This window comes from Micropterus salmoides, unplaced genomic scaffold (assembly GCF_014851395.1).
Source record: "Micropterus salmoides isolate LMB-PRFRI ecotype aquatic unplaced genomic scaffold, ASM1485139v1 Ms_hic_scaffold_14, whole genome shotgun sequence".
Lineage (NCBI taxonomy): Eukaryota > Metazoa > Chordata > Actinopteri > Centrarchiformes > Centrarchidae > Micropterus > Micropterus salmoides.
In genome coordinates this window covers 29,471,797-29,497,520 of record NW_024040485.1, presented here as the reverse complement: position 1 = coordinate 29,497,520, position 25,724 = coordinate 29,471,797, and the positions used below count along the sequence as shown (strand labels likewise).

The following is a 25,724-nucleotide window of genomic DNA, read 5'->3' as shown; positions in this document are numbered from 1 at the left end:
CTTCTTGAGGAAAATGTATGAAGTTCTCACTGAATATTTTTCAACTGTTCGTTCTTAGATTATTCTGTTTCAAAACCGAAGTGGGCCATGCGATGGACTGGCGACCTGTCCTGGCTGTACTCTGCCTTTCGCCCCAAGGTAAGCTGGGATTGGCTCCGGGCCCCCACGACCCTGTACGCAGGATAAGCGGTTGACGATGGATGGATGGATAGAAAAACCGAACTGGAAAAACAAACAAAACCAAGGACGCTAAGATGTAATGACCTTCACCACAGTCAGTGTTGGGTGTAACGCGTTAAGAAGTAATTACTGTAATCAGATTAATTTTGTCTGTAACGCAGTAATGTAACGCATTACTGTTGATAGGCTACAGCCTGTTCTCATGCTCAGGCGTCACATATCAACACATTCTCATCTCAATGCGTCATAACTGACGCTTTCAGACAGCGTGTCAAAGCGTAAGGATTTTACGCTAAAGGTACCCTTCAGCGTCCGTATGGCCCCGTTTGCTACGTTGCAGCAACACACGGCCAATGTGCTAACAGGTAGGGTTAGCCGGTCGACATGCAGAAATTCAGTGACTTAGGTTTGGGTACTAACATTTCTGATGGTTATGGTAAGGGTAGGGACTTCGGGGGGGTTTTCAGCACCTTTAACACGAACGTAGCCACTTCCGTCGTCTGTACGGGACGCCCCAGAGCGTCTCATAAAGACGCGTCGCTTCCGGAAGCATCTTATAGAGACGCACCCGGTGCGTAACTACGCTTTGTCACTCTTTCTCAAATCGTCAGTATATGACGACACGCTTTGCAAAAGCCGTGTCTATTGTACACAAAAAGGCGATTTTGCGTGTATAGTAGACGCCCCCAGGTACGTGTGTAATAGTTAGTAACTAGTTAGGCTACTAGTTAGTTGGATTAATGCGTAATATAACCTGTGATGCACAATAACAATATAAAGTTATACCTCATATGCTCAGATCAACACAAATCCTTATTATAATGACACGCATGAATTGCAATTGGTTGATAACTTCAGTAATCACATTACAGTTACTGACAACAAAATCATCGTGTTACTTGTGAACTGGTACTTGAACTATCCGCATAACAGGCCTTTGTGTAACACTTTTCCGACCCAGCGTTTCATGTTTTATAAATGCATGCTGTGGTGTAGCCTGGCCAGAGTGGCTAGGAAGGTGGTAGGTAGGCAGACTCCAACATCATATGTTTGCAGAAGTGATTATTTTATTGATCATGGTCAGCAGTACACGGATAACTCAATCCAAAATAATAAAAGAAAAATAACGCCTCAAACTTATAGCAACACTAACACGAGTGTTCACAGCAGCACACCCACCTCCTTTCCCCCCCCCTGTTTATATAGGGTGGTCAATTCACACCCAACTGCTTCAGCCCATCCCATTCTGATGCAGGTTGATCTACTCCACAACATCTATATCTAGAAATCTCTTAATATTTGGAACTTCGTTATCAGTTCACTCTGCTCTCACGGCCTAGAAGACAGGTCAGGGTTATTCACACATTTATTCATAATAATCAAAAACAACCAAAAGAAACATTCCTATAAAGAAAGAAAACCCTCTACTTGGTTTGGCCCGGTGATGTCATCCATGACCACTCTATTCCTATAAAACAGGAAATGCTTAGGCCGGCCCCTCCCCAAACAATTATCCTGCATGGTGGAACTGAACAAAGGAACAAACAATTGTAAGTATTAACACAGGAAAACAATTAAACCAAGTTTAAACTTGCAACCTAATAAAATTGAGCAGAAACTGACTTATGACTGATGTGTTTACTTTAACTTATCATATGCTTTGCACTCGCCTGTAACATAATACAAACACAAACAACCCGGAATAGTAAGTGGTGAAAAAACATAAACATATATGTATAAACTAGAAAGTCATGGCCTGTATGGGACAAGTGGTGAGCAAACCCACTTCGTCGCACATGTGCAGAGAAACAGTTGTCCATTTGGACTACTGTAGAAACATGGATACTTCCATGTAACCCGCTGTGTATGTAAATAGAGATGTCTCATTCTGTGGTAATAAAAACATAACGGTCTATTTTGTAAAGTCTATACACCACTGAAAACATAGTTATGGATATTATAATGCATTTCTGTCGATAGATCCTCCTAAATATTACACACTGGATCTTTAAAGTACAAGACAAAACATGTTTATTAGCATTTCTCAAAACCACAATCTTTTCCTCTGGTCTCTTTGTATTTTATATCATTATTAGCTACTGATATCTCATATAAACTGAACTATAAACAACTTAAAGCTCAAGACTCTATGACATGTTTATTTTGATGGATAGATTTTGTTGCAATTCCATAATCAATGTTTTCTAGCGTTAACATTCCTCATGGTGTCTTGTGGTTTAGGTGCACGTGAACAAATGTATAAGCATGAGCAGGCTGCCTGTTGTTTTTTCCTTCTCAATAATATATGTACTACCTGTTGTTAATGGCTTTAAAATAACAGTATGCATGGTGCCATATGAAGTGGAGCAGTGACACATTGCTACCGTTTCTTTTATTGCAGGCCGTTATCAGACATTCAAAAATAGCAGGATCTGTCTTTGAAAAAGGATAATATCCAATTTAATGACCACTGAATATGAAAAAAGTCAATGATAGTTTTACAGTTATTAAGACAACGCTGAGTACAAAGTTCATGTAAGAATCAAAACAAAAATTAAAAGCAATAAAAAGCATCTGCAGTAGGCTATTCTGCTGATCTAAGCATTTTCTTTCATGAATTATTCAATAAGGGCCTAAAAGTGCTGCCTTTAAACATTAATGATGCCACTGAATATAGAACGAGATAATCTACATTTAATTCAAGGATTTAAATTAAATATCGAACTACACAAATACAAGGAAAAATCTGAAAATGGACAAAACAAAAATATATACAGTCAAATAGATTTGGTTGTAAATAAAAATGATTGTGCATTTGGCTGATTAATAAAGTTATGTTTCTCATTCTTTCTGTTGTGAGGCTTTGCTGAACTTGGAATTACACTGGAACCCCAAACCTTGCAACACATGCTTTCAGTCATGCTCTCGAAAACCTCTTTGCCATTAAATGTCAAATTCCAGCAATAGAAGACAGCAAGGCAATTAGGAGACCAGAGTTTCCCAGAGCCAAGGCAGCCAAGAGGAGCGACCTCACGAAGGACACCTGAAACATAAAGGTAGAAGTTTAGAAAGTAGGAACAGGATTTCAATACCCGTCTCACAGCAGTGAGTCCAGTATCAAAGGATGCTTTGGGAGCTGACCTGTGTGAATGCGGTTTGGAAATATATCCCAGCATGTGTTTTGCATTAACCTGTGGCAGCAGTTGAGGATATGCCAGGTAACCATCCTCTACGGGATTTAAAACTAATTTTAAGAAACCTGTCTGTGGGGGTTTGCTGTCTGTATTTAATCTCATGACTTTCTGTACTTTGTGTTGAATTGCTGATTTGATTTGCAATGTTTTTTTAAGTTTAGCTAAACTTCAGTATTCACTGCCAGTCTATTTTTGACGGAACCCGAGTCAAGCAGAGCAGAGCAGGTGAACCGGGCAGGAAGTCAGACACAGAACCGCAGAGAGAATCCGGTCAATTTTCAAAATAAAACACCCCGTGCAGACGCCTGATCGCATATCAACAATAAACACAGTTAAAACAGACAAGAAAGAAACAATTTAACTATGTAGCCTACCTAATCATGATAGAAGCACATCAGTCAAGGAACAAATTATCAAAACAAGTTAGCAAAATCAGGCAGGCAAAACGCTCTTATTCTGAAATGCTCCATGTGTGATATGTAGCCCGCACAGTAGTAGTAGAGTATTAGAGTATGACTGTTTATTCTGCTCATTTTCAGGTTCATAATCTTATTTAGAGGTTGTACCTGAACAGGTTTACATGGTTTAATTTTCAAAAAACACCATATTTTTTGCCATACTGCACGTTGCTGCAGCTCCTCTTTTCACCCTGTGTTGAAGGCTTAATTTTAGCTATGGAGTGATACATCTTGCCTCTAAATGATCTTTATTGGGAGTTGCACATGCGCAGTTCCTAGTTAAGGACTACTAGCCAATCAGAAGCAGAGAAGGGCGTGTCGGAGTAGCCGCTTGGGGAACTTTGTGACGCGTATTTCGCTGTGATGTCACAAGAAAGCGTAAGAGAAGTCTGGACTACAAACAAGCTGTTTTCAGGCAGTGCTTTCTGTGGGAGACTTTTTCACTTTGCAAACCTAGTACATGCTCAAAAAAGGTATATAACTCAATAAAGGAGAGGGGAAAAGCCAAAAAGCAGAATATGAGATCTTTAAAACAGGTCAGATGAGCTGTGTAATTAACCTACATTTTAATCGCTGTCTTCACGATTAGCTAATCGCGTTCTTTCAAATCGCAATTTTGAAAACGTTCAGCCCTAATACATACCACTTCATTAAATAATTTTAGATTTCATCCTGACGTGTCCCACTGGGGTTGCAGCTGAAATTAAGTTATTCTTAACACGATACCTTCGCATTCATAAGTGTAGCTCTGCAGCCTCTGTGATTTATGGAGGAGATGAAAGTGGTAAAAACTCAGAAATTCGCTGAGATTAAAGTCACAAAATATCCAAATCCCTTTTGTGTTTTCTTCTGAATACACCCAATTCAAGCCATAATCTCTGAAGTTCAAATGCAGTTGATGATATGGTGATTGTAGACCGAAATCACGAGTATTACCTCATTTAGCGATAGTAAAGCATAATATAATTTTCCACTGCATGTATAATAGACACAGCAGCGGTGTCTGTAGTGGGATGTTGCAGCCTTGCAAAATGAAGCGATGTGGTTCCTTGGCCAAAAACACAACAGTTTTCAGACATTTTCTAAACTAAATGTATGATTGCAATGTCAGAGTATCATTTTTACTTGTAGATTTGTGATTATTTACACCCCTCCCTTGAAAGTTAACACTTTAATCATGGAAATTTTTGATTTTTACCCCTCTCCCCTGGCTCCATATTTTTATTTTATTACAATGGACCTAATATGCAGTTTACATCTTTATCAGATTACACATAAAAGAAGAATCCATACTCAATAGAAAATTACAACAAGAACACTGTGAAGTTACTTACTAGAAATTTACTCAATGGACTAACACGCCTCTTTTAAGCGAACGTGATATATATTCGCTGTTTCTCAATCTGCGTTCTTGTCTGTACTTTTGTTCTTGTGAAACGTCATCAGAAAGCCAATTGGCTTTTTGACAATACGTAGGCGTAGACCTGCGTCGGCAATGCAAACGACATTGTTCACATACTTGCCGGTGTACTTTGCGTGTCCCTGGAGGATTAAACGTGAATCCACTAGGGGGCAGACCAAGAGCGGATCATCCCTCGCCCTCCAAATGTGCACAACGAAAACAAACCAAACGTAGCGACACTCAAGGAGGTTGTGATTTTAATGAGACATAACGATCTCGGTAATTACGGACTAGCTCCAGGAGTTTTGTTGTAAATATCCCGCCATAAATCTCCTTTTTTAAAGGCTGCTGCTGACCTTGATCGTGTTTTGCGTTTGATGGTGCATACCGCCACCACGTGGGCTGGTGTGTAGAACAGGAGATTGCTGCTGACCCGCCTGTCAGATCGACACACTGCCCCCACGTTCATCCGTCTCTTCCCGAGACGTGCACAACCTACGCTCCAAAGGGACGCAGGACACGCGTGGCTAAAAGCAAGTATATCCAGGGCTTAAGTTGACACCGAATCAACTAACCGACATCTTATTTACCAAAAAAAGCAAGTTCAATGAAATTTCATTGATATTATTTTGTCAAACAGCAGGTGTTGTTGAAGTCACCAGAGGTAAGATGAGCTATTGAGAGAGAACACTGTTGTGATTGGACAAAATTTAGTGTGCTGCTCCTCCCATTATTGGGAGTTCAACTTGCCAAGTAAGAATACTCTACTACCAACTAGACTTGTCAAAGCAGGAAAAAAACAGGAGTAACACAAATCACTAAACACTTATGGCTGTTTTCTATTTAGGTGTCAGTAAACATGTGTGAATGCCATGTAAGAAAAATTTTGCACTGCGTTAACTGTTAGTTTGATACTTACCCAGTGACCACGCTCTGACTGGTCAGAGAGGATGCCCTGTGTGTCATCTGACCCCAGTGCTGCTGGTCAAACAAACAATAGTTAGAGTAGTACGCGATACTCTTTGTCATAAGAATTCATCAAAATAAGTCTAGCAGTAAAACCCTGAAAAATTTGTGTATGGTTCGTTCTTTCATTATTTTCTTTCAAAAACCAAATCGGAAAAAAACAATTCGTATTTTGGTTTTTCCATTTTAAAACCAAAACGGAAAAACAGATAAACAGAAAACAAAAAAAAAAAGACATCGGTGTTTGTTTTTCTGTTTTAAAACCAAGCTATGTAATATTGGCTCAACGTTCAGTTTGTAACTCACTAGCAACTTGAACAGGAACACTTTCCTGAGAATCCTACGGTTTTTAAGATTTCTCAGTTGCCCAGTGCGCCGGTTCCACTGGCAACACAACCCATAGTAGGGTGAACGGAGGGGGAGCGGGGAACGTACAGGGCGAGGGAGAGGAGGTCAGACCCTGGCCATAGCCTTGAGAAAAAAAACCTTGATAAACATATTCAGGTATTTTCTTAGATTGCTCAGAAAACCAGCTGCTTCAGATCAGCCCAAAACAAAATGCTTCCTTGATGCAGACGGACAATTTGGAGTGTTCGAGGCTCTGTAATATAGTGCTCACTTCTACAATCATGTTCTTCACAGTTGATATGAGATGCGATGCGACCTGAAAAGAAATGGCTTTACTGGTGCTGTTCATATAATTAGAATATCATCAAAACGTTGATTTATTTCAGTAATTCCATTCAAAAAGTGAAACTTGTATAATGTATACATTCATTCCACACAGACTGATTTATTTCAAGTGTTCATTCCTTTTAATTTTGATGATTATAACTGACAACTAATGAAAACCCCAAAATCAGTATCTCAGAAAATTAGAATATTGTGAAAAGGTTCAATGTTGAAGACACCTGGTGCCACACTCTAATCAGCTAATTAACTCAAAACACCTGCAAAGACCTTTAAATGGTCTCTCAGTCTAGTTCTGTAGGCTACACAATCATGGGGAAGACTGCTGACTTGACAGCTGTCCAAAAGACAACCATTGACACCTTGCACAAGGAGGGAAAGACACAAAAGGTCATTGCTAAAGAGGCTGGCTGTTCACAGAGCTCTGTGTCCAAGCACATTAATAGAGAGGCGAAGGGAAGGAAAAGATGTGGTAGAAAAAAGTGTACAAGCAATAGAGATAACTGCACCCTGGAGAGGATTGTGAAACAAAACCCATTCAAAAATGTGGGGGAGATTCACAAAGAGTGGACTGCAGCTGGAGTCAGTGCTTCAAGAACCACCACGCACAGACGTATGCAAGACATGGGTTTCAGCTGTCGCATTCCTTGTGTCAAGCCACTCTTGAACAAGACACAGCGTCAGAAGCGTCTCACCTGGGCTAAAGACAAAAAGGACTGGACTGCTGCTGAGTGGTCCAAAGTTATGTTCTCTGATGAAAGTAAATTTTGCATTTCCTTTGGTAATCAAGGTCCCAGAGTCTGGAGGAAGAGAGGAGAGTCACAGAATCCACGTTGCTTGAAGTCCAGTGTAAAGTTTCCACAGTCAGTGATGGTTTGGGTGTCATGTCATCTGCTGGTGTTGGTCCACTGTGTTTTCTGAGGTCCAAGGTCAACGCAGCCGTCTACCAGGAAGTTTTAGAGCACTTCATGCTTCCTGCTGCTGACCAACTTTATGGAGATGCAGATTTCATTTTCCAACAGGACTTGGCACCTGCACACAGAGCCAAAGCTACCAGTACCTGGTTTAAGGACCATGGTATCCCTGTTCTTAATTGGCCAGCAAACTGCCCTGGCCTTAACCCTATAGAAAATCTATGGGGTATTGTGAAGAGGAAGATGCGATACGCCAGACCCAACAATGCAGAAGAGCTGAAGGCCACTATGAGAGCAACCTGGGCTCTCATAACACCTGAGCAGAGCCACAGACTGATGGACTCCATGCCACGCCGCATTGCTGCAGTAATTCAGGCAAAAGGAGCCCCGACTAAGTACTGAGTGCTGTACATGCTCATACTTTTCATGTTCATACTTTTCAGTTGGCCAACATTTCTAAAAATCTTTTTTTTGTATTGTTCTTCAGTAATATTCTAATTTTCAGAGATACTGAATTTTGGATTTTCATTAGTTGTCAGTTTTAATCATCACAATTAAATGAAATAAACATTTGAAATATATCAGTCTGTGTGGAATGAATGTATACATTATACAAGTTTCACTTTTTGAATGGAATTACTGAAATAAATCAACTTTTTGATGATATTCTAATTATATGACCAGCACCTGTATATAAAATTAATAAAGTGCATTACAAATGCCGATAGGTCTTGACCGTGCGTCCATATATGACAAGCCGAGGATTGAGAACGGGTTGTAGGGATACAACGCCGGCCAAAGATGGAACAAAACGCAGCTCCTTTGTTTTCTGTTATGGGTTTAAAACAGAAAAACAAAACAGTTATTTGGTTTTCAGTTTTTCCATTTTGGTTTTAAAACAGAAACTGGATTTGGTTTTGAAATGAAATAATGAAAGAACAAACCATACACGGATTCTGAATGTACAATAACCTTCCAAATTCAAATTTTCCTACATTTGTTGATGTAAAAGTGCTTCTGCATCAGGAGGAGGAACCTAAACGAGCCCAGCCATGTCACGTAGCCAATCAGAACATGCGTTGCCCAAGGCTGGGGGAGGAGCAGTGATGGTTGGCGCATTCCCAGGAACATGGAAGCCACTGCAGTCACATGGAAAACAGGATGTAACTTTGATCAACCAGGTAGGAAACCCAGAGGTTTTTTAAAGGTGTTTTTTCTTTTTTAAATGTTTGTGGTTCAGAAATGTATTTGAATGCAGACCAACCTGCCATGATTTCAGTCACAGATCCAACTCCCCAGTGGGCCCAGTTAAAGATATACCTCCTGGACAGAGATAGAAATAATACCTATATTTTAATATACTGTAATAAAACGTAGCATTAAATAGTAATGCAAATAAAATATAATTTACACATTCAATCCTCCAATGTGTCAGTCACATATTCATGCAGTCAGTCCTCCGTATTCAGTTCAAAAGTTGTATTAACAGAGTAACCCTAAGGCAATCTAAATACTGTCCACATTATTATTTTCATCTATGGGCAGAGATCTCAATCAAAGCAAACTGAAAAAATACCTTTTACTGGACAATTAAAGAATACTATTTTTCAATCTGTCTCACATGCTCACACGTTTAAAGTTATTCGTCATTCCTCCTGTTTAAACTGGCCCTGAAGTGATTTCTCCATGACGGGATTCTAATGTAAGAGGGACGAAATCCACAGTGTGAACCTGGCCCTGCAAATAAAAGTGAAGTGATTACCTGTGTGAGTCAGGTGACGGTCTCATCGCAGCCATTATTGGCTGAATCAGAGACAATGTCAGAACACAACAGCCAAGGTATGGATGGACACCTGCATGCTGCATAAACACACACACACACACACACAGTAGAGTTGTGCAGTAATTGATCCAACAGCCTTCTCTGCTGGTGATGTATGAGCATAACAGCAGGACAACAACGACTTAAAGTTAATGTTTATATATCTGTTTGTGATGTATGAGGCCAACACTGCTCATTTTGTCATTATAAAATTGGAATATGAACTACAGAGTGCTAATCTGAATCTTGATCTCATTTTAATTGGTGTCAAATTCACATACTTGTTGAGTGAAGATGCTATCCTTGAAAATCCTTGAAAATTAATAATAACCTGCATGAGACTATAAAATTACTGTACCCTGGAAATAAATCTGAAATTATAAGAATATTGTCCAGATTAGTAATTTATTCTTATCATCATTTTAACAACAAGCAGTATTTTGTAATGACAGTCAATTAAAGCATAGTGAGTCACTGGGATTTTAAGTTCTAACTAGACCCAAATCAATGTATTAGGGCTGGGTATCATTTAAAGATTTTCGATATCGATACGATACCTCGACCTCGATACTGCTTCCTGAACGATACTTTTTTCGATACCAATTTTGTTCTCAACAAACTGAGAACCATTGTTGTTTGTATAAAGTAACGTAATTATCACATTATCATCATTAATATTGTTTTTTATTTTAATAATTGTTCCTTTGAAAAATTCTACTGCTTGTCAAAAATCAAGACATATATATATTTTCAAGGTAACATTAGCCTATATTGTGTTTTTGTTGTTTTTATTCCCCTTTCTTTAGTTTTTATAATGTAATTTCATTTCAATTATATATTTTTTTATTGTTTATATGTGAATCTGTGCTATGGCAACATTGCAACCTAAACAACCTAAACATTCATGGCAATAGGCCTGAGAGAAAGAGAGAGAGAGAGAGAGAGAAATCTCTCATCTCATGAAAACAAGTTTCTGCCACTACATATCAAAGTTTCCTCCTCACTAGAGGACGAGGTGGCCAGGCGACTATTTTATTCCACTGCAGCAAAGTCTTGTTGCAGTCAAGGACGGAGCAACTTTCAGCTCTTAAGTTTATTCCATGCACAGTCAAGGGCTTCTCCAGGTTTGTCGTGTCGCATCACGCCTGGTGCAATGTAGCCACGCTTTTGATCTTCTCCACCTCTCTCTACATCCACGAGCCACGTCTCTGTTCGTAACCGGCGTGAACTAGTGTTTACATCACCGCAGCCAATTACAATCACTTTTAGATTTGGGCACATCAAGCACGCTGCATGCTTATTGGCTCATTGACGTTAACAAGAACCTTTAGGTATCAACATTTTTTGACACTCGATGGTATTGAGGCAATTCGGTCATTGCCAAAAAGGTATTGAACTCAATACCCAGCCCTACTGTGTATGTGTGTGCAGAGTTGGGAAGGTTACTTTCTAAATTTAATAGTTAACTTATTACAAGTTGCCATATTTAAAATGTAATAGTGTAACTATTTCAATTACTTTATCAAAGTAATGTCACTTATTACATTAAATTACTTTTTGATTACTTTTCTGAATTTCTGCTGAACGTTTTCAGCTGTTAACCATTTCCAAAAGACAGCTTGAGAGGCAGTTTAACTGGCAGACAGGTGGCGCTGCAAAGTCAAACAGGAGAACCAATCAAAAGCATCAGAATAGGATCAAACTTTACTAAGGGCTGAGGCTGGAAATGGCAAAGGAAGACACATGCAAAACAACAAAATGAATATTATTCAGCCTATATCCGAGCTTTTTACAGAAAATATTCAGATGTAATCGTGAACTGTAATTTAAATACACATTTCTTCCCAGTAGCTGTAATGGATAACAGTTACATTCATTTTCTAATTTAATTACGTAACTAAATTACGTGTGTGTACTGTACCTTGCTCCAACCTTTCCTGTAGAAAAATGGGAAGCAAAAGGCCACAATGGTCAGAGTCACAGTCAGCATCATCAGGCCTCGATGAACCTACACACACACACACACACACACACACACACACACACACACATAATAGGATTCATTCAATATCATTGCCGTTTAGTTCACTTATATTTTGTAAAGCAGATATGTGTGTGTGTTTCATGTTTATATCCCAGTGGGAACTCTAACCGATGTGGACTAGTGACGTTCTTTGAGGGTAAAGACTTAGTTTTAGGGTTCAGGTTACAGTTAGGTTAAGGTTAGGAGTAGGGTAAGGGTTAAGGTGAGGCTTGTAGATGTGATGGTTAACATGGGCTCTAAAAAAAGAGATGGAGATGCTTTATCACGTTTGTATTATTGCAAATTTACTGTACTCTTGTTTGAACAAATCTTCTGTGGACCAACTGCAAGTTTTTCAGAATGCAGCTGCAAGACGTTTGACTAAGACCAGCAGGAGGTCGCACATTACTCCTGAGCTTTAGGCCCTTGAATGGAGTTCATTTTAAAATTTTAATCACTACATACATAGCCTTGCATGGTCAAACTCCCTTATACATCCAGGATCTATTGCATGCACACACCTCTTAGACCTGTTACCCATTCCCAGAACAAGTTTTAAGACAAGAGGTGATTGTGATTTCTGCGTAATGGCGCCAAAGCTCAGGAACTCAATTCAATTCACTTCAGCTTTAGTGGCATGAATGTAAAACAGCAATATTGTCAAAGCTACAAATAAATTACAAAAGAACAGTTCATTACATGCATTTCATTAAATTAAGTAAATAAAACAGTAAAAGTGTGTGTGTGTGTGTGTGTGTGTTAAAAAATAAAAATAAAAAATAAAGTAAATAAAACAGTAAGCGTGTGTGTGTGTATATTAATAAAAAAGAAATCTTTTTACAGCTTTTAATCAGCATTAAGGTTTTGATTTCCCCAAATTTGTAGCGTATTTTATGGTAATATGAAAAAATTATCTTTAATCAGATTTCAGTGGAATTTAAGCTATATTTACAGTTGATACTTGATTTGTTTTTAGTTTATTTTTACTGTAAAGCACTTTGTGACCCCTCTTGTCTGTAAAATGTGCAACATAAATAAAGTTTACTTACTTAGGGTAAGGTGTGTGTGTGTGTGTGTGTGTGTGTGTGTGTGTGTGTGTGTGTGTGTGTGTGTGTGTGAGTGAGTGAGTGAGTGAGAGAGAGAGAGAGAGAGAGAGAGAGATATCTACCTGGAACCAGACTTTCTGGCCGAGCACAGTTTGCCAATCGGGTTTATAGAAGCTGGCGATAAAGGTACCGACACTTCCTGTTAGCATCCAGGCTAACAGCATTAGCGCACCTGGAGAAGTTACAGGAGGAAATTGAGCAGAAACTTTCAAAGGATCTTTATTTATTTATTATCACAGTACAAACAATAAATAACACAACATGCACTGTACAGACATTGGCAGATGGGATTCCAGTGTTATTTGCTTAAAAGACTTTTTGTAAATGTTTTTAGTTGTTGCAGATGCTCCATAGCGCCCTCAAGAGGGCAATTTGAATTCATTAAACAAGGGGTGTACAGAATCAGATGCAATTTGTCTAGATTTTTGTTTCACCTGCGTTTTGTATTTACAGCCCAGTTGTTTCTGCTCTTTCTAAATAATCTTAAAACCCATTTTTGTGATTCTGCACAATCTGTTTTTCTCCTTCGCCCACATTTGTCCATACCATGTACTAGTGTTGTGGTCAAGACCTCCCAAACAGAGACCAAGTCAAGACCAAGACCGAGGGAGGGTGAGACCGAGTCAAGACAAAGACCAGTTCCCCACATTACATGACACACAAAATGTGAAACGAGATCACAGGTACTTCTCAAACTGACGTGAAAGATCCACATTCCCATTAAAACACCCACAAACAAACACTAAGAGCTGAAATCAACATAAGCATCTTTATTCAACACTATTTTCCATGTTTACCATCTTAAGACTGGTCTCGAGTACTACAACACTACCATGTACATTTGTTATAAGTTAAAATGCTTTCAATTAGACTTAGATTAACACTGTCAAATATTCTTGTTTGGGGAAGTGTCCTTGGGCAGCGACAGGAAACAGAGGAGTGAACCCAAATGCAGACAGAGGCGAGGGAATTGCAGTCCAACAAAGATTTATTAAACAAATAAAGTAGGATTACACTGGGAGCTCAGTGGCAACTGTTCAAACAAAAGTTTCTCCAAACAAAAACATAATCAACAAGGAACAATCCTAAACAAAGGAACAAGGTACAAACCACGGATAAATTTACAAGTGTAGGTGAAGGACAGCAAACTCCACACAGACGAGAACGTGACAAACACTGAACACAACTGAGGACAATATATACACAGGCAAACAAGCAGGGAGGGAAGCACAGCTGAAACTCATCAGGTAATCAACAACAGGAACAAAAGCTGGACAAGAACACCAGGCGCAGAAGATTACAAAATGAATCAGGAAGTAAAGCACTCGTGAACACACGAGGACAGATCAACCAAAGTAAAAAACAAAACATGGGAAGACTGCAAAATCAGGGCACGGACAGATACCGGACCAAACAGGGGCCAGGACTACACTAAACATGGAGACATCAGACTAAGGACTAAGACACAGGCCAAAATAATAAAACATAGAAGTACACAGACCAGGAAAAACACTAAACATGAACTAAGGCACAAGACTAAGAACTTAAACGCAGGACTAAGAATAGAGACAAGACAGATACTAAGAAACCTAAACATGCGAATGAACCAAAGAATAGATTAGGCTACAAAACCCCAAACATGACAAGATCAAATAAACAGTTGCAGATTGATATCCGTATCGTGTTGGGCATCTTGTCATTCTAATGATGTGTTTTCTGACACTTGGCTGTCTGTGCATCATTCATTGTGCATAAAGAAATCGGATTGTGATAGCATTTACATATTTTACATATGTAGTAGAAAAGTGATTCTGTTAAGCCTAGATAACACCGACACTAAGTGACCTAAATGTAAAAATGTAGAACTCTACCCACCATGCATTTTCATAATGATGGGTCCCCGGGAGCCTTGTAGGACCTCAGGGGGTCCAGTGATGAGTTTGCTCTTGGTGGAGATTAATGGCTGCCAACTATGTCTCTTTACTTTACCTAAAGGAGATACAAAAATGGTGCCTGTTAAATTCCTCCAAGGATATTAAATTTTAGCTATAATTATGCCATTCTAGAAGTTCCCAACCTTCTGAAGTCAGATAAAGCTCGACGGTACCATTAGGTTGACACAGAATATGAACAAACAGCGACAAAACGTGTGCTAAACATGTGACACACAAGTGCTGTTGATGGTTAACGTCAAGCCATCCGCAACACTGTAAGTTAGTACAAAGTGAGATAATTCATGTCATGCGTTCACATTATTTTTTACTTGCTACGCCAATTAAACATCAACCAGAATGTGAGAAGAAGCCCTTAATCACCAGAACAGAAGCAAATAAGCCCGTAATTTTCGTGCTCTACATTTCCTGTTAATGACATCCTGTTCCTCCAATAAAACTGATATCCATTACTGTCATGTGACATAACAAATGCTGACAGATTGATAAGAACTTTAATTGGCCTCTAAAAAACAAGATTACTGCCAGGGTCAGCGGGTTCAGTTTCAGGAAGCACGTATGTGCATACTCTCTTACCGTACTGAGCATGTCCGCTGGCTATAAACAGAAAGTACTCCTGGTCCAGATCGTAGCGGGCTGGTTCCTGATTGGTCAGTTTGACTGGTCTACTGAACCTACACTGAATTGCTCCGTCTGCTAGCCGCCATGACACCAAGGAGAGACCAGACTGTAGACACACACAAAGGACAACAACAACAATTTGTTGGGTTAACCTTAAAATCCAATAGGGGAGAGTGGGGTAACTTGAGCCAGTTTTTACTTGAGGCGTCTTTAAAGCGAGCACACTAGTTTAATGTGACCTCCCTCTCCCGTTTCTGTAGAAAAATAAAGAGTAGGCTGTAGCCTTAATAATTAAAAATAATAGCTCTATAATGACAAGACATCAAACTACTGTCATATTCTTTAATTATAATGAAAATATCCTGCTCAGAATTGCCGCTTCGTAACATCATCATATTATTTTGTCTTAATCTCAGATGTTTAGCGAAGTTTGCAGTGTTGCCACTGTCAAGTTACATTATTCACATGTCACATTATTACCTTCACAGCTAAAATACAGCCAGACGTGACTGTTTTTACAGTCAGTCGGTGTCAGTATTCAGTCACGGGAAATGTAAAGTGCTCCGTCACAGAGCCCTAGTGCAAGCGTGACTTTGACAGGCAGAAGGTAAAGTAGTTCCTATCAACCGAGTAGCCTATAATTAGACCATCCTGGTGACAGTAAGATAGTTATGATAAAACAAACACTCACTCTAAATTACTGAGTTTTGAAATCGATCCTTTTATATGAGTATCGATCCCAGAGCAGGAAACGTTGGTATCAGAAATATCTTCAGGATCGATCCGCACATCACTAGTTTGCGGCACAGCAAAGTGTTGTGAATCAGCACTAAGACTGACACTTAAGATTTAGTCCTACACTTCACTCAAATTGGGACTGACATGCTTGATAACTAACTTTTAAGGCAATTCTTAGCAGTGTTCTTATGAGTACATCTGAGAAGCTTGATAAATACGGGCCCAAGTCTTTGGCTCAAATTGACCCATCCATGGCATTTTAACAAACTTGTGTCCTCCAGCAGTTCAGAGCTAACGCCATGCTAACAGTATAGCCTCATATTGTAACTTCCTGAAGCACTAACACGTGTGAGATTTCTTCAAACGTGTCTCTTTCAAAGGCAAAAAAATGTTTTATTTTTACTTAAATGTGCTTTATCACTTATTCTATGGGCCTCTCTCCATCACAGTAAAATGGATGACTCTTTTTTCCCCAATTTTATCCATGGTTGCTGAGAAACAAGAGGTGACTCAATTTTCCCCAGGCTCCAATCTCCCCGCTCTCCCATTTAAGGAGGGAAAAATTTAGGAAATACTCTTGGAAGTCTTGGAAGCAGTTAGCCTTTGCAGTGTCTCTGACTGTGTCGCTGGTTGATAGATATGGTTGTTGAGGACAAGTTGTGTTAACTGAAGGCATGGTACCAAACCAACAGTTGGCAACCAACTGTTGGCAACCAACTGTTGACATTTATTCTCAAAGATTAATAACATGCACAAGATTTTACAATTACTGTCCCTTGAAAATAAAACTGAAACTATGAGAATATTGTCCAGATTAGTCATTTGCCCCTAAACCACAAACTGACGTTTTTCATATCTGTTTGTAAAACAGATAAAACAAACAAGATACAAGTTTTTAATTATTGAGCTTTAGAGTTGTTAATAGGTGTATTTTTGAACTATGGACATGGCCAGGCTAGCTGTTTCCACTTGCTTTCAGTCTTAATGCTAAGCTAGGTTAACCACACCTCTGATTTCAGCTTCCTATTTAAAGGAGACCTATCATGCTTTTCCACATTTTATGACTTATCTATAATGTTATAATGTTGGATGTTGATGTTAAACATGGCCAAAGCTTCAAATGATGAGGTTAAAGTATTTCTGTGAGCAAAAAACCTCAGGTCTCCTAATGTTCTGAACGCTCTGTTTTGAACTGCTTTTTTTAACCAAGGGCGACACATAATACAACACGGAGCCAGACGGAGCCGCTGTTCCATATATGGTCATTTTCTGCCACAGCAACGGCAGGGCAACGCTCAGTCTGCCTGTTCTGCCCAGCGACAATAACAGCATGCTTCAAGTCTTGGCCAATCGGAAGACAGTGGGCTTTGGGAGGAGAGACAGGAGCATCTACAGCTTGTTTTAGACAGAGGCTGAAATGAAAGCCTACATGAAGAGTCAGTATAAGAAAAGAAATAACTACAATATAGGACTGGAAAAGTAGTATAATAGGTCTCCTTTAAAGCATGTGATCGATATCAATCTTCATATGCAACACTTGAAGGAAAGCTAATTTGAACAATTCCTAAAAATGTATGTCGACAAGCAGACAAAATGCATCCCTCTACTAATTAGTTATCCTTGTACACAGTTGTAAAATAGAGTACCATGGTAAACCTGGGTGGATCAGGTTTTGAAAAATGGAAGGAAAGCAAGGTTGAAATGAGGATTTCCTCCTTTAACTCTTCAACATTGTAGAGAAACAAAAAGCAACAATATTTAGATTACATAAAAATAATTAAAAGACTGACTTGTGTGATGGTTTTCAGTCATACCTGCTGTATATGGTTCAATGTCCTCTTTCTTCTTTTGATTTATAAAGCATTGAATCTTTTGAGAGAAAGTGTTTAAATTGTTTACCTGCGACTGGTCCTCCGGGTGAGTTCGTCCACTGACGAAGGCAGCACTCACTGAAACCTTATCCCCATCTTTTACACACATATACACATCATCATTGCCCTACACACACACACACATGCATAAACACAAAATACAAAGACATACAAGATTTCGTCAAGAAATTTTAAGAAATTTTTCAGACTGCACTGAAGATCGACCTGGTTTATACTTGTTGCACACTGTTGTGTTACTCTGCGGGACAAGCTTACCATCCATGTGTCCCAGGACAGTGCAAAGGAAACGTATCCCTCCGCTGGGCCACTCAGCTCAAACATCACAGACTGCTGAGAAAAGTAATAAGTAAGGTGATGTTCTGAAATGTGCGTGGATTTCAGTCTTATTAAATGCATTATTCCCTATAGTTTAAGAGAATCCAGATGTAGCTATGAACAATTTCATGACTGTACTCTATCAATATTCACAACAGTATTCCTCATTTGTCTCACTACATTCATAGGAAGGTCTATGGAGGTAAATCAGGGCCAAATGTTTTGTTAATCTGAAAAAAAACTGTAATAGAAAAACTAAAACTTGCAATTGAACATTTAAGTTTTGGTCTTAAACTTGAAAAATACAACCATATATTCAAAATAAAAATAAGTGTTTAAGTGTTTTGTTTTCAGTTTAAATAAAATGTTGATTTAATTCTGGAATTATTTTGAATAAATTATTAATTTTCATTTTCAGCTTTTAGAACTTTTGATATTTGAGGACTTATTTTTTTCAGTTCCAGTTCAGTTTTTCAGTTTTAGATCAGTTTTGTTTAATTTTGTTTGCAATTTTCTTTTCAAATTAACAAAACATTTGGCCCTGACTTAGCTCCACACAGGTCATAATGTGCTCATCACCAAATTTAATTTAACCATTTCATATTTTTAACAAGAGCAACAGGTAGTATTTTAAATTTACACATCATCAGCTTTTTAAAAATATATACATTTATTGTATCGGCATCACCAGCTGACATTCCTCTGCCAAACCTTTTCTGCTTGTGCAATTTGATTAGTTGTTGATGCATTCAGAGTTGTTAATCCGTTAAATGAAGTGTGAATGAGCTGCACACGTGTTTTTTATGTCTTGATTTATATTTGGGGAACGTATCAAGACAGTTCGGGTCAAAAGACTCAAGTCCAAGCGAGTCATTGGTGCTAAAGTCGAGTAGAGTTGCAAGTCTTTTGATTTTGTCAAGTTGAGTCTAAAGACATCATGTTTGTCATGTCATGTGATGTGAGTCCACACCTCTGCTATTTAAATGTGTAATGAAGCACCTTTAATTGTATTAATTGTACCAGTAAACTAAACTATTATAAGTCAAACCTTTTTGTCTGGTCCCTCTGTAGTCATGGACAGGAAGAAGCATTGAGGATCTTCTTTTGGATCACAGCCTGGAGGAGCTAGCAGGCAGGATTTTGATTGGCCACAGCCCTCAGAAGTGAACTAAAGGTGAGTTGATGGAGAGAGGGAGGTATTAGCCTTTGTAATCCTATACTATACATTATTGATTACTGTTTGCTGAAGAATCAACGTCACAATCAGAAGTCCGAATGCTGTAACACTCACAGGCCCAGGCAGGATGGAGGATGTGGTCGTCTGCACGGGGGGACGTGTAGTCGTGTCCGGCTGGGGAGTAACACCGTGCTGATAGATGATTGGTCCAGGCAGCTTCACCCATAATAAATTGTAGTGGGCAACTACAGTCACACTGCAAAGTATGCATAGATACACACGCATTGTTACTGTCTAAAACAGAAATATTCTGTCATAAAGTAATATTAAAAGCTTTAAAATAATGGATTTACACAGTCATACAAACCTTTCTTTAAATGAGCATAAACTCATTTTTTTAAGCACTGTCACATTCACTGGTTAGTTGGACACGTTTTAGTGATTTTTTCCTTGCTGCATTAGCAAGTATTTCTGTTTCTTTTAACTCTGATATTTTCTCTATATCAAACAATTAAAATGTCAATAAGGTATATCAAACCGTAATAAGCGTACTGATGATCCCTATAGAATGAACCCTTACACCCTAAATCCATTTTTACACCAAAATTTACATACATATGGGAGTCTGTTTAGCACAGTGCTCCACACAAACTGAGCAAACTCATGTGAGTGTGTTCTCTGTACAAAATTGATAAACATTGATTTTTACATGTCATATACAACCTTTGGTCAATCCGCCTTCTCTGTTAAAGTAGTGTGGAAGTGGAATTCCATACCCACAAACATTAGAAACTTTTTAATTAGAAAGTTGTTAAAAGCCAGCTTCAAACTTTGGCTAAAATCAGCACAAGAGTGTCACCATTAATGATTGCCTTGTATTTTCTGTATTCTGCATTTGGTGTACGTATCAAACCGTTTTTATCAATTTTGCACTGATGGATTTAATGTATTTTGTTATATTATGTAGTTTATTTGTTGTTTAGTGGTTGTTTTGTCTGGCGGAGCTTGGTTATAGTAGCTAATGCTTATAACATTTATTCTGTGTAAATATCATTACTGTGTCAGTTTGCTGAATTTGAATGAATTTCTGCTACTAACTAGGAGACTATTTTCCCGTGTATTAACCTGTAATCAACACTTGTGACCACACTGTTCTGTGGTGAGTGTCACGCTTTAAATGAGCATTTAGAAAGAAATCAACTCACAAAAACTGAACCTGTCTGGGAGCATCAGGTGGAGCATTCCAGATGACAACAACCTCCGTCTTCTTGGCTTTACTCGTATGGCTCACGGCTGAACCCTTTTAACACACACACACACTTCTTAAAGTTCACTTCATACATTTTATTTTTCATTTGTTTTATATCTTGTTTAGTGAGCTCACCCGAGAGTGTTATCTTACTTTCTGCTGTTTCTGCTTTTTTGTTTTTGAACTTCATCACCAGCTACTAGCTATGTGTGTTTGTGTGCACGTGTGTGTGTGCATGTGCACCTTGTGCTCATTACAGGTGAGCAGCTGTGTCGTCTTTGGATTGGTCAAGGTGAAGGTGCCAACCGTGGATACTGAGCTCTGACTAACTGGATCTCTGGCCTGAAGCAGGAAACCCTCAAAATATGACGTTCCAGATAGGATGACTGGAAAAAGGTGATTTAAAAAGTTATTATATACATATATGATACATAATTAAAGTACCACACTTGAGCGTCTGCGTCATCGTTTCTAAAGTCCACCTTTTTGCCCGTCTTCACTAAAACGTTAATCGGAGTTTCATAACAAAAAAACGGGGTCTGCAACGTTTTCAAACTTCTCTGTTTAAGGTCTCCGTTTTTGCCGTTTTAGTCTGGAGGGGAGGTGCAAACGTAGCAAAAGGTCTTTAAAACGAAAAGTTTTAAAATTTTGCACTGGATAAAGTTAGCAACTGGTTTGCATTAGCCTGCGAGCTAACAATTTGCCTTTCTGATGTTGACTGTTTTCACTATTTTACATTATTTTATTATTATTTTATTTTACACACATTATCTGATTGTCGTTTGGTCTGACAGGCTTCAGCATAAAACTTGGTTGTTGTTTTGTATTTGTATGTTGTTTATGAGTCTGTGTTGTTTTTTTAATCTCATATTTGATACAGATTTTTTTTGTCTATTAATATACACACACACATTTACTGTTTTATTGATTTATTTAAATTATTAATATTTAATTTTTTAAAATTTTTTAAAACACACTCACACACTTTTACTGTTTTATTTACTTTATTTTTAATAAATATATGTTTTTATAATTTTTTTAATTTTTATATTGATTAATGAAATGTACAAAATGAATTGTTCTTTTGTAAATTTATTTGTAGCTTTGGCAATATTGTTGTTTTACATTCATGCCAATAAAGCTTGATTGAATTTAAACAAAGTAAACAGCCGTGTTGATAATTTCAAACTGAAATTAGTCCCTACTGACATAAAGGTAGTAAACAAATTGACTTATTATTAAGTGATTTCATAAAAAAAAAATACATATAGCCCTTTTAATAAAGTGTATTCTATGAGACTCAGTCATGAAATTAATTGGCTAACATGTTCTCTTCTTTAAGGGTACTTCAATTAATTAATTTATTGGACCTGCAAAATTAAAATTATTTTATATCCCAACACCGAAAACAAAGCTTGTTAGTCAGGACACTTACACCTGTTTTTGTCTAGGTTTAATCTCCAGTGGAATATGAAATTTAAATTAGTTTGGTCAAAGTTTTATTTACATTTCATCCCTAATTTGTTTCACACACTAAAGACTATGTTAACTGGCGTCTTCCCTTTGAGGTACTGTATATTTAAAAGTTTATAGTAAACTGTTTTTGGTAACTATGACGTTGGTTTCTGTTCTAGGGAGGTGGAGGCTTTATCACAGCACTGTGCTTTTAACGTTAGAGCAAAGACAGAGGACTGACTTGTCACAGTCGTTACCTTGGATCCGATCTGTGGGACTGAACGTGGTGGTATTGGTTTCTAGGCGGTAGGGGCTGTGAGTGGTCTCACCGGGGACACCGTGGCGGGGTTCCATGCTGCCACAGGCTTTGGTGACCTTGCCGTTGGCATAGCAGCTTGCTGTGCCCCAGTAACACACCAAGACAGAGACAAAAAGGGGACAATACAAACCCACAGGAGACATCTACAGGACAAAGTGTGAGCCGCTATAGGGGGTCTACAAAATCTGAAATGAAAAAGAAATCGAACATCTCTCTAAAGAATCAATTCAACATGACCATGAGCAACATTTCTGTACTTAACTGTTTCTCTGACTAGTTGTGTCTTTACTGACAATCCTGGACTTTCTAACAAACCTACCAAAGGATAAACCTTTTTTCTTTTTTAACGTAAGTAAAAACAGACACACACACATTTTTGCGGTTTTATCTATTTACTTTATTTTTTTTAAATATTTTTTTATTTTTTAACACACACACACACACACACGCTTATTGTTTTATTTATTTATTTTAATTTAATATATTATTTTATTTAATATTATTATTTACGGAATGTTTATATTTTATATATATTTTATTTTTATTAACACACATCTTTTCAGTAGACCCTCGATTTTTATATACCTCCATGTCTTTCAAACTCCATGCTTATGCCACTTTTGTCATGTATTTATATATTATAATGTATTTCTTTTGCAGTACTTGATGAAGCCCTTTACTGACGATATCAGGCACTAATTTGTTTCAACCTGCACAAGGACAACATATGAAAATTAGCTTACTGGGTAAAATTTACAATTAAAGTATAAACCACAATGTTGAATAATGTGTATTGTCCCTGGTAAATAAGTAAATAAATAAATAGCAATGCGGCGAGCCTTCTTATAATAATGCTTGATGAATAACGCTCCCAAGTTGTTTCAATGGAAAATGACAGTAAATTGTCTTGTGAAAAATGCTGTTTAGGAAAATATTACAGTGGGGAATTCCACCAGTGTCCACAAATTCGGACATTTCAAGTGAAGTCAAGCGAGTCAGTAGTCCCTGTCTCAGTCCCACTTTATCATTTACATTATTGAGACTGCTGTATGTCAACGTTGCACACAACTACATACCAAAACACTTGCTTACTTCATCTAACAATGGCCTTCAGACATGCATATATTATGTGTTCAGTCCCATATAACTGACCTTAACCTGCATCTAACATTACAATAGTTTGAGGAAATTTAATATGCTATTTATAATTTTAGAGACACTTGCCAGCACTTCCTCCCTCACTGCAAACCACACAACAGTATTTGTCTTCTCTCCTCCTCTGAGCCTCAGTGACCCTACACATTTCTCAAGACACAACATGTCAGAGAGAACAGCAAAGAGACATTTAAACACGACATTTAAAGGTTTCCATTCAATTCAAGTCACTGCAATATATGTTTAATGATTGCATTTGTGAAGAAAATCCCTTTTAGATAAACTCTTGAGTTATAAAGTTGTTGTACTCACCACTCTGCTACTCCGCTGCAGTAGAAGGAAAACCTGCCAGAAATAATTCCAAATGTGACTATTTATCTGTGAGTCATTTCCACTGTTCCTCTTCCCTCTGTGTCTGTGTGTGTGGTTCAAAGTGCAGCGTGAAGTACTATTGCAGCAGTTTTACAACCTGATGGATGGACTATTGGAACATCTTGATGTGACTTTTCACTCCTGGGCAGGGTGTTTTCATTACCTTATCACACTCGTGCAGTTGCACAGTGGCCAATGTGACGCCTCCCTGCTCTTCTTAGATTATGCAGTGCTTCTTTAAAATGCGCGTCTCACATTGGTTTCACCTACAGCATTAATAACCCTGAAATACTGTGCATTTTGAAGTTCTAAAGTAGCGTTGTTTCAGTGTTATTCATGCTGTAGATGAAACCAACGTGAGAAGCAAATTGAAGATAAAGTTAGACAAGGGATTGTCTTACTTACTTACCTGGATTATTATAATTCCTCATTATCAGGCTGCTTGAAAAAATCTCTTAAGACTCTCCAGCTAATCGAGAATGCTGCAGCACGTGTTCTGACAACAACCAAGAAATATATATATTTTATTTTATTTAATCTTTATTTAACCAGGAAGTCCCTTGAGATTGAAATCTCTTTTCCGAGGGAGACCTGGCCAAGACGGCACACCAGTTACAATTTAAATAGAAGTACAGCATAGTCAAAACAAACAAACAAGCATCACACATAAAGGAAAGGAACAGGTCACATGTGGCAATTACATTTTTGAGTTACGTGGCATTTTAACATGTCCTTAAAATCATTTAATGGGACTAGAGGATTTAGATGTAATAAGTTTTGCAAGTTATTCCAAGACCAGGGGCTTTTTTTCCCCAGCTCAGTAAAAACTCTTGGAACCTGGTCAGAGAGCAAGCTGGTGGAACGGAGATGAAAACTGCTGGAATTCTTCTTAAGGAGATTACATAAATATGCCGGCAGTTTACCCAACATGGCTTTGTATAGAAAAATATGCAAATGAAGTTGTCTACTTAGACTTAGTGACGGCCAGCCTGCCAGTTCATAAAGCGTACAATGATGAGTACGGGAATCAGAGTTAGTTAAAAAGCGCAGAGCACTACACAGAATCTAAAAGGTGGAGAGTACTAGAGGCAGCATGCGTGTAGACAACATCACCATAGTCCAAAAGACTTAAAAAGGTAGCCTGCAGAAGTTTTTTTTCTGGCTATTGTGTTAAAACAAGCCTTATTTCTAAAGTAAAACCCCAGCCTTTGATTCAGCTGTTTTACAAGAAAGTTTGTCGTCCAGCCAAAAACCTAAATACTTATAGGATGAAACATTTTCAATAAAGTGTTCATAGTTATATTATCTGGAGGTTGTCAACGAACCCTTGAAAACATCATACATTTGGTTTTCTTAGTTTTTAGCACTAACTTGAGGCCATGTAGTGAGACTTGAAGCTGTTGAAAGGCTAACTGAAGGTCATTTATGGCTTGGTTCAGTGAAGGGGCAACTGAATATATCACAGTATCATCTGCATAAAGGTGCAGTTTAGCAGTCTGCACGTCCTTTCCAATCCACAAATAAGGCAGCGCAGTGTTGCTTTTTGTCCTAGCCAAGGCACTGATAATGTCATTTAATAGCAACAAAGTTGCTGTAACAGTGCTGTGTCCAGCTCTAAGACCTGACTGTACCTCAGTTAGAAGGGTCGACTCGCCACCCTTTAGCAAGGGAAGCACATAGCCTGCTTTCCACAATTTGGGGATTGAATTTGTTTGCAGACTACA

General features: G+C 38.2%; 1 protein-coding gene across 4 annotated transcripts; it reads right to left on the bottom strand.

Moving 5' to 3' along the window:
• Nucleotides 1-1,227: 1,227 nt before the first annotated feature.
• frrs1a (ferric-chelate reductase 1a) lies at nt 1,228-24,134 on the bottom strand. Of its 4 annotated transcripts, none has more exons than XM_038718925.1 (17): nt 23,941-24,134; nt 22,412-22,658; nt 20,943-21,085; nt 20,656-20,750; nt 19,565-19,706; nt 19,322-19,441; nt 18,214-18,288; nt 17,966-18,064; nt 15,284-15,434; nt 14,631-14,744; nt 12,818-12,927; nt 11,548-11,634; nt 9,567-9,664; nt 9,069-9,127; nt 8,800-8,943; nt 6,154-6,215; nt 1,228-3,223 (listed from the first exon to the last, which is right to left on the bottom strand). In XM_038718925.1, exons 2-17 carry the CDS (start codon nt 22,614-22,616, stop codon nt 3,131-3,133), a joined length of 1,797 nt encoding a protein of 598 aa, XP_038574853.1. In that variant the 5' UTR covers nt 22,617-22,658; nt 23,941-24,134; the 3' UTR covers nt 1,228-3,130. The 4 variants fall into 4 exon arrangements, with proteins under 4 accessions (XP_038574853.1, XP_038574854.1, XP_038574855.1 ...); XM_038718926.1 differs by having other exon boundaries at nt 6,154-6,212; XM_038718927.1 differs by having other exon boundaries at nt 18,214-18,285.
• Nucleotides 24,135-25,724: the final 1,590 nt, after the last annotated feature.

Coding starts and splice junctions, on each gene's coding strand:
- frrs1a (XM_038718925.1), bottom strand. CDS start 22,616: ATGTCTCCTGTGGGTTTGTATTGTCCCCTTTTTGTCTCTGTCTTGGTG. Junction 19,707..20,655: donor CCCAGACAGGTTCAGTTTTT/GTGAGTTGATTT, acceptor CATACTTTGCAG/TGTGACTGTAGTTGCCCACT. Junction 8,944..9,068: donor TGTGACTGAAATCATGGCAG/GTTGGTCTGCAT, acceptor ATGTGACTGCAG/TGGCTTCCATGTTCCTGGGA.